Genomic DNA, 9,211 nt, shown 5'->3' on the forward strand with positions numbered 1-9,211 from the left:
TTCATCCTCTTCTTTCTGTGCGGCCCTCTCCCACATACTCTATGATGCTGAATGCTTTCAAATGTCCTGGGTGGAACTGATCCTTGAGGTAAGTGCCCTGAGCTTGTTTCTTCTCATCATAGATTTGAAGTGGGCCCGTGCCCAGAGCCGTGTTCGAGGACCCAGAAGTCCAAGATGTCATGCCTCAACTCATATGGACAGAAGGAGATGGAAACAACCCAAGCTACATCCAAACCCCTTCTAATGCCCATCAATACATTCTCCGGTATCATCCAGTGAGCCCACCGGGATAGCTGGACCCAAGGGTAGCGGGTCCAAGAGGAATGAAATACTACCCCACAAAACCCCTGACACTCACACTGACAGCCAGAGCAAGCTCAGTCCACGGGGCGTCTCTGGCTTTGCCTAGGAGACAGCGAGAGCCTGGGAGCCCAGGGAGCCTGGCTGTGCAGGTGGTGAGAGAGGAGGACCCATATCAAGGCCGGAAGATCACACAGGCAAAGCAGTGGCTCCATGAGAGATGCACACAGCCCCCCTCCTCCCAACAACGCCCACCCCATGTTTGTTTTCCACACTCACTCTGCCGGCTGTCTTGGCCCACTTGAACTCCCCACCCAGCCCTTAAAACCAAGGTCAGAGCTGCTGTGCAGCCAGAGTCCTGGGCCGAGGAGAAAGAAATAAAGACCATGGCACCTGCTCCCTCCCACCCCACCAGGGACTCTCCCAGTGCAGAGAATATCACAGTCAATAAATGCACACTAATGTGTCTCTGTTCTCATCCAATACTGGATACGTTTATATTTTAACAGAAAACGCGTAGCCATTCTTAATACAGCCCAGTGAATCTTTGTGAGTCCGATAATGATTTTGTGAAGTACTAACTGCTGTGTAGTTTCTCGCTATACCTTCTTTTCCTCATTCCCTTTAACTTAGGGATCCAGCTGTTCAGCACTGTCCTCAAATAGGTTGGAGATGCAGGGTAGTTTCAAGGATGCAAAACTTGAAGACATCACAGTTCTTGGCACCTAAGTTTAAGAACTTGTATCCAGGTGTAAAACAGGAACAATTATAACCCAGCTCTAGGGTTTTGAGGCCAGCTGTAAGGCTAGGTATTGGACAGGGTGAGAAAGTAACTGAACACAAAGACCTGGGCTTAAGCCTATCTGTGTTACCTGGACAGAGTCCCCTAGGGTGGCAGCTGTGGGCAGAGGTGGTAAATTCTTTTAAGGTTTGGGAACCCAAGGGTAAAGAGGTAGGTACTTCACGCTTGGCTTCATTGTCCCATGGAGTTGGAAACAAGTCTCACATTCCCAATGCCCTGAAGGAGCGTGTAAGAAGCATGCCCAGGGCACTTGGAAAGACAATTTAAGGGTACCCTTGAGGAAGTCAAGCAGTGAAGGTTTTCCAAGACAGCCAGCAGCAGCAAGTCCATCAGGTCTCAGATGATAAAGGGTGTAGCTGTGGACAGCAGTGTGGAACATGGCATCTGAAGTCCAGTTGTGGACCTGGTAAACAGCATCACAGTGAGTGCCTGCCACCTAGTGCAGATGAGTCCAGGGCAGGTGAAGATGTGGGCGGATGCTGCAAGCTCCACTGAAGTTTCCGGATGCAGGACCAGGGGAGGAAAGGGACGGAGATAGTCCTCACTGTGGCCGAGGTGTGTCTGACCTTTAAAGGATTACAGTGAGTACAGTATCGCTGCATCTGTGTGAGCCTACCTGGAAGTGTCTAGTTTTTGTTGCTTCCGCATTGAGGTGATGTAAACTGATTCGTATTAATCTGAGCATTCATGATCCTTAAGTTTTAAAGTAAATATTTGCAGAGTTTGCCAGCTTTTCAGGTGAGGTGAGGGCTCTGGGGCTCTTTCTTTTTTTTTTTTTTTTTTTTTTTTTTTTTTTTTTCGTCTTTTTCCTTTTTATCGGTACCAGGGATCGAACTCACGACTGCCTGCTTGCAAGGCAGGCGCTTATGCCGCTGAGCTAAACCCCCCAGCCCCTCTGGGGCTCTTTCATAACTACCTTTCTACCAGCTTACAAAGAAAGCAAATCTTAAATCAAATCCCAATACACAGGCAGGTATTAGCAAGCTGCCCCTCTTTGCCCCACCTGAATGAGGTACACTGAGCAAACCTTGCATGAGTTTGCTGAATTGGTGCCTGGTTACTAGGCCATTTTGAAGCAAAGCCTAAAGGTCCAAAGGGTTTTGGCTGCTGGAATCTCTAGATTCTTTTTTTTTTTTTTTGAATAATTCTTTTTATTTCATGAAAAAATACATTCAAAACAGAATTATAAGAGACTAACAATAGTTATGCTGTGTATCATTATCCTCAAGCAGTTACTCAGAGTAGAGTGTTATATCCTATTTAAGTCAGAGAGGAAATACCTCGAAAAAATTTGCCTCTGGTCCACATGACTTAGACATCAGTAATTTCACCAGTGAAAAACATTATGTTAGCAAACAGAGCCACTTCTGCTGTTGAAGTGCTGCCTCTGAAGTGTTTGGGGGGGTTTTGGGGGACAGGGTCTTGCTATTTAGCCCAGGCTGGCCTTGCAGTCTCGAGCCACCTGGCTCAGTCTCCTGTCAGGATAACGGTAGTAGGCCACTGTTCTGGACTCCAGCCAATCACCTACACAGGTGCAACTTACACCCCAGAAGCGCAGCTTAGGCCTATCCAGTACACAGGTGCTGTCCAAGGCTGTGATGTGCTGCCAGGCCTGGACCTGACTGTCCTCCGCTGTCAGTGCTCTTTAGAGATCGTTCTGGCTGCAGAAAACTGTGTCACTCCAGGTCATGCCTCTACCTTGGAAATTTTCCACGCAGTGTAACAGTTCTAGGACCTGGGAACTAAAATACTTGCTCTCCGGAAGCTCTGATTCGGATGAAAACACAATAAACGAGGTAACTACATGAAATATAAATGTAGCGCCTTCAGTATAGTACTGCGGAGAAAATGTTGAGGAGGGAGAGTGTGTCTTGAGGATGGATTAGCAGTTTGTCCTGGGGTGGATAGGGATGCTCTCCAGGAGGCGGTACTGAGTAAAGACCTGAAGACATGCTTGCTCCCCGAACTCCGACGCTGACCCATACAGTTTTATTTACCTGAGTCCAAGGCTCACAGGTCAGGGATTTAGCCCGGACTTCTGGGTGACATGGGGCAGCCGGGGGTGGGGCGAAACCTGTGGCCCAGCCTGAGCGCTTCCCGCAGGCCGGGACGTGCACCTGCGCACAGCCGCGCACACCAGGCAGGTGCAGCGGCTGAAACTTCAGGACGCGGCAGGTGCGGCTGCAGGTGTGCGGTCCCGCCTCTGCAGCACCGCCCCCTCGGGGCGGGGTCACTTCCGGGCCAGTGGCCGGACATGGGCGGCGGTTTACCGGGTGACCGCGGCGCTGCCCGAGGCCAGAGACGGAGTCCAGCTACTGTGAGCCGAGATTCCTCGAGCCTCTCCCGGGGACATGGGGGCGCGCCCTGCCTGGTCTCCGCCACGCTCGCCTTGCGCCCGGGTCTGACGGAGCTGGGCAGCCATGAGCGCCAACCCCCAGTGGGACATCAGTAGGGCGCTGGGGGTGGCCAGGCTCTTCCATCTGCTGTGTGGGGTCCGGGATGCCTGCGCGGCCCCGTTCCTGACGCTCTACCTGAGGCAGCTGGGCTTGGCCGCGCCCTGGGTGGGCATCCTAATGGGAAGTAAGTTCCTAGTGGCAGCCTGCTGGGGTCCCTTGTGTGCCTTCCTGGCCAAAAGCTGCCAGAAAAGGAGAGTGTTTCTGGTAGGCTCGCTGCTGGGCTCGGCGGGAGCCAGCCTGTTGATGGTCCTGGTCCCTCCGCTGCACAGGGACCACCGCTCTTGCAATGGAAGCGGCAGCGCGGCCACCACAGTCCTACCACCAGCTGTCACGCTCACTGTGACCTCAGCTCACCCTGCAGGGCTGCCCAGCCTCCCAGCCAGGAGGAGGAGGTCGGGAGGTTCGGAGGCCTCTGACTTCACAGTTGGACCTGCAGAAAGTGATCAGGAAACTTTGGAGGGGCTGCGTTTAGTGAGCTCCCTTGAAGGAGCTGGGACCACACCCCGAGTTCTGCGACCCATCACTTCGGGAGAGACAGACAGTTTCGGGGCAGGTGCTTCTGAGGCGGTTGATCCTGCCCTCCTGCTTCCTCAGGACGCTACGCTGGGCGGTCCAGCCAATGTGTCAGAGGTCAAGGGGGAAGCCGGGTCCCTTGAGCTCTCCTCAGAAGGACTGCAGTGGACTATCCTCCTCGCCTTTGGCTTCATGGTTGTCTGGGAACTGCTGACAGCCCCTCTGGAGCAGGTGGCCAGCGATAGCCTTTATGAATACCTGGATTTTGTGGACGCCACTGACCGGTACAGAAGTCTGGGGCTCTGGAGATTACTGGGCATGGTGGCAGGTGTATGTGGCATCGCAGCCTTGATGGGGCAGTTGGACTGCTTCCTGACTGCAAGTGGCACTCAGGGTGTGGTGTGCTTTTATGGCTACTCACTGGTCAGCACTGTGTGCTTTCTGGTGAGCACTGTGTTTCCTGTCCCCACCTACCAGCAGCAGGAGCCTGGCTACAAAACCATCAAAGCACTGTCTCTCCTAGGGGGTGACCCCCACCTCCTCCTCCTGGCCCTCACTGTTGTTTTGATAGGAATTGTCACCAGTGCGGTGCAGAACTTTCTTTTCTGGCACATGGAGGACCACGGCAGCAGTGCACTGGTCATGGGCTTCTCGGTGGCTCTCGGCTTGCTGGGGGAAATTTTGCTCCACCCATTTAAAACTGTGCTGCTTCGGAAACTGTCTAGGGTGGGTGCAGTGGGACTGGGCTTGGGGTGCCTCGCCGGGCAGCTGCTGTATTACTCTTTCCTCTGGAGCTGGTGGTCGGTCTTCCCTATTCAGATCCTGAGTGCCATCAGCTCTGGGGTTCTGTGGTGGGCTGTGGAAGCCTCCATGGAGAGCCTGGCCACTCCTGGCACGGAGAGGCCTCTGAGTACCGTGTTCCGAGGCCACTTCCACGGGGGTGGCTGCAGCCTGGGCAGTTTTATGGGGGGTTTCCTGGTGATGCGCTTCAACCTGGCTGTGTTCTACCGCATCTGCTGTGTGATCCTGTTGCTCTGGCTGTCTGTGTTCCTGTCCATCCAGCCCAGGCTGCCCCAAGAGCGGAAGATCAACTATTCCAAGCTGCTGGCCGTGGAAGAGAGTGATACCAGCGACTCTGAGCCAGGGTCAGAAAGGGACTGGCTGGTGAAGGCCATGAGGGAGGAGCCCTCAGACTGCAGAGGCTGAGAGAAGGTTAGGGAAGGAACTGATGGGTTGGACAAAATTTACTTTGTTGAGGACAGAATCCCATCTGAGTTGCAAGGACCTTGGGGGGAGAGATGGCGCTTCCATGCTGAAGCTATAATTCTCTGTACTTTTCTAGTGAAAGGTGATCTGACTTTTTTTGTCATTAAATCATTTTAAAATAATGGAGAAAGATTGTATCTGCTTTTTAAAAAAAAAAAAAAAAGTACCTTTGTGTTCCTTATTTTGATATTGGTGTGTGATCTAGCAAAGGCTGGTGCCCGGAAAGTGGGGAGGACTTGCGGGATGCAGTGGCGGAGAGGGGAGCTGTCTGGGATGAGTTGTGAGCATTTTCATGGGTCGTAGAGGCAGAAGCCTGATGGGATAAAAGCCATGCTGAATCAGTGGAATAGCAGTGAACCCCTTAACTCCTCTCTCTCTCCAAAGATGGGCAGGAGCTGTGCTCACACTCAAGAACTCAAGTTTGCAATGAAAGAAAATGATGATGGCCCATGTCCTGTGTGCTGGGAAGCTCATGGCTTTCATTCTTGTGCTCAAATATATTTGTCACCAGGGAAAAAATCCTCAGACTCATCATCCATATTTACAGCAGAGCTGGGGTGGTTTCACGCCCTTTGGACCCACGCTTTGCATACTGTACCTCCCAAAGTCACAATGGAGATTGTAGCATCTGCTTGTAGGATGTGGCAGTCTTCAGAGTATGGGCCACAGCCACTGTTCGTGTGCCCAGCCACATCCACAGAACCCTCCTTGTACCCCAGAGAAAGGTCCTTTATGTCAGAGGCTGGTTCCCCAAGGCCGATTCTTCTTCCTGATAAGTAAACGGGACATTGAACTCAGAAGGAGCCTCGCTTGCAAATGAATGGTTTAGTGGAGATGTTCCCGTGGACAAGGACATAAAGAAGCACAAGACATTATGAAAAACGCCACTCTTGTTGTTAGAGAAAGGGAAAGATCGTTTCTAACAAAAGATCTCAAAGGAATTTTTTTAAAGAAAATTGCCTTGAAGCCTAAGCCTTCCAAGACATTAAACTTTGAACAGGTTGGAGAGGGAGGTAACTCGGGGAAGGGTATTCTAATGGTGTGGGCAAAGCCACAGAAGTGAGAAATGCATAATGAATTCCCAGAGAATAGCAAGAAACAGTTTGGTTGGAGCCAAAGATTTGCGTAACACAGCACTGAAGGGCAAGGCTGGAGATATGGGTTGGGGCAAAGTGGTAGAAATCCCTGACTCTTCAGACATCAGGGAAACCGTGGAACATTCTAGATAGGATCATGGCAAGTGACATCTAATCTGAACCTTTTAAAAAATAGCTTTATTGAGTAATAGTTGAGATGTGATAGGCTTCACATATTTACATTGTAAAGTTTGATTAGTTCTCAAGCTAGAGCTATGTATAACTGCCGTGACACCAACTCCTCAGAGTCAGGCACAAGGTTATGGGTACAAGACAGCCCTCATCATAGGTACCAGCAGGGGGTTCCCAGTCCCTGCCCCATTTCCATAATTCACTAGATAACTCATAATAATTTGATAATTCACTAGAACTACACCCAAAACTCAGGAAAGCACTATGCCTGTGATTATAGTTTTATTATATCAAAGGATACAAATCAGAGCCAGCGTAGGGTGATGTCTGAGAGGGTCCCTTCTGTGTGTTCTCCCTGGGGAGGTGGTAGGGTGCATCACTGTCTCAGCACGCTAATGTGTGACAATACACAGTGTCACCACCCGAGAAGTCTCCACAGATTTTGGTTTTCCTGATGTGTTATGAGGGCTTCATGATCCAGGCATGTTTTATTGACACATTGCCCTGTGACTCAGTCATTACAACCTCTTCTCTCCAGGAGTCAGAGTGATAGCAAATGGTCCAAAGTCCTATTACCCTCGGCATGTGGTTGGTCTTCCTGGAAGGACCAGACCCCATCCCACATCATTCATTAGCATGAATTATCTCAAGGCTCCTCCCAAATCACTTCATTAGCATAAACTCAAATGTGACTTGAGGGGCCCACAAGTACCATAAAGACACCCTTAAAACTCAGAAAATTCCTGAGATGTATAAGTAGCCTGCTTGGAATGAAGGCCAAAGACCTTCATTATTACACAGGTAAATTATGTTCATTATTATTCAAGATAAGGTTGTTACATATATCAGTAATTCATCCTACTCTTTCTGCATAGTATTCTACTGTATGTATACACTATAATCTCTTTGTTCATTTACTTGTTAGCGTACACTGGGTTGTTTCCAGTTTTGGTTTTTACAAATACAACTTTTATGAATTTCCATGTTTCAGTAATTGTACAGACACATGCTTTCATTCCTCATAGGTAAATAACCAGAAGTAGACTAAGTGGGTCGAATGGTAGTTATACACTTAACTTTTTAAGAAACTACTGAATGGCTGCTGTGTTTGCACAATGTTACACCGCCAGCAGGACTGTAGTATCCTAGTTTTCCTGCATCCTCAGAAACACTCGTTGGTCGGGGTCAAAGTAACACCCAGTGGAAACTCTTCCTTGGAACATGGCACCAATGCCACCCACTCTGTTTGTGCTGATGTGAAACCTTGAGCGACACTTTGCTACTATGGAGTCTTCCTGGGACCAAAAAACAGGGACAGAAACAGAATGAGACAGGACAAACGAAATGTCAGGCAGGACGTTCAATCAGTGAGTATTTCAGGAAGTGTGGGACAGGCGTGGTGCGTGCGTGCAGCGATGCTCAGAAAAATCGTCACAGAGGTAAAGAAATAAACCTTAGATGAAGGTAGGAAGGAAGCATGAGGTTGTAAATATTTAGACTTCAAGTTGTAACTTTTACTCTACCATCTCTCTGCCCAGTAGGTCAGGGTAAGCTGCACAAAATCAAAGTAAATAAAATTCTTAACTCCCGGACCTGTGGCTCTCAGAAATACCAAGGCTGACATTTGATTCTAAAAGGAAAGGAAATATTGAATGAGCCATTGATTGTTATGATCAACTTTACTTACCTGGAACATTATTTTCCAAGTAAATTTTTAATCCTAGTGTTGTAGAGGGTTGGAGAGAGCAGTAAAAGAGAATTCTAAGGCCAAACAACTTTAGGAAATAACGTAAATTATTGTCACTTCTAGAAGCTTACAATGCCTATTAGCAATTAAACATTCAAGAGCCGTGGAATCAACAAACTTGTTTAGCTCTGTTTGATCTACAAATCTCCTCATGTACTGTGTTTTGTATGGCAACCTTCCCACATAAGACCAATCACAGTCTTGTGGAACCAGTCAGGATTCCCTCAGAGTTGTTTTGGGAAATACCCACAGTTAGAAGTTTTCTGGGAAACCTTTTCAACTCAGTAAAATTGATGCCCAATGACAAATCTGGTCTCTCAGACTGGCAAGAATCCTTGGCATCATGCTAAAAATTTCAGAAAGCTTATCTCATTTAGTCAGAGCATCAAGTTTATGATGTGAGTTATGGCCTAATTTCACAAGGAAGGTGATTAAGGTTCCAATAGATTAAAGTTCAAAACCATTATCTATCTGACTTTGGAGTCTTCCCTGTCAACTGCTGACTTAGTTACTTTTCTAACTGCTGAGACAAAATATTCAACACCCCACAAGTTAAAGGAGGAAAGGTTTATTTAGCTCACAGTTTGTAGAGGTTTCAATCCATCACTGACTGGCTCCAAGATAGGGTGACATTGCACAGGAAAAATAGTTCATGGTGGCAGAATATAGCAAAGCAATCAGGGACAGCCACAACTCTTTCTGTCCCTTATGTCTCATCCAGGCTACTTTGGGCAGGTGGCCCTCACACTGTTAACCCTGGTACCCTTAATCCTAGCATTGCACCATGAATCAATTCCAGCACCACCTACTCTAGATCCAGCCACGTCTGAAAAAGTCCCACCCATGACTGCATGAGACT

At 48.8% G+C, this 9,211-nt stretch overlaps 2 protein-coding genes across 9 annotated transcripts in view; both read left to right on the forward strand.

The window, feature by feature from the left end:
* Positions 1-783, forward strand: part of Pik3r6 (phosphoinositide-3-kinase regulatory subunit 6) — a 48,557-nt gene extending 47,774 nt beyond the window's left edge. For all 8 annotated transcript variants that reach the window (XM_063242250.1, XM_063242251.1, XM_063242253.1 and 5 more), the window contains one exon: positions 123-783. In XM_063242250.1, the coding sequence (XP_063098320.1) occupies positions 123-279 (157 nt within the window). In that variant the 3' untranslated portion in view covers positions 280-783. The remainder of the gene's footprint in view (positions 1-122) is intronic.
* A 2,551-nt stretch (positions 784-3,334) lies between these two features.
* On the forward strand, positions 3,335-5,459 carry Mfsd6l (major facilitator superfamily domain containing 6 like). The gene has a single exon (XM_003466227.4). It carries the CDS (start codon positions 3,523-3,525, stop codon positions 5,275-5,277), a length of 1,755 nt encoding a protein of 584 aa, XP_003466275.1. The 5' UTR covers positions 3,335-3,522; the 3' UTR covers positions 5,278-5,459.
* Positions 5,460-9,211: the final 3,752 nt, after the last annotated feature.

This window comes from Cavia porcellus, unplaced genomic scaffold (assembly GCF_034190915.1).
Source record: "Cavia porcellus strain 051 isolate PalLab524CR breed Dunkin Hartley unplaced genomic scaffold, mCavPor4.1 scaffold_32, whole genome shotgun sequence".
In the NCBI taxonomy this organism is placed as follows: domain Eukaryota; kingdom Metazoa; phylum Chordata; class Mammalia; order Rodentia; family Caviidae; genus Cavia; species Cavia porcellus.

Excerpts from the sequence above, each read along its gene's own strand:
- Mfsd6l (XM_003466227.4), top strand. The coding sequence starts at position 3,523 with ATGAGCGCCAACCCCCAGTGGGACATCAGTAGGGCGCTGGGGGTGGCC.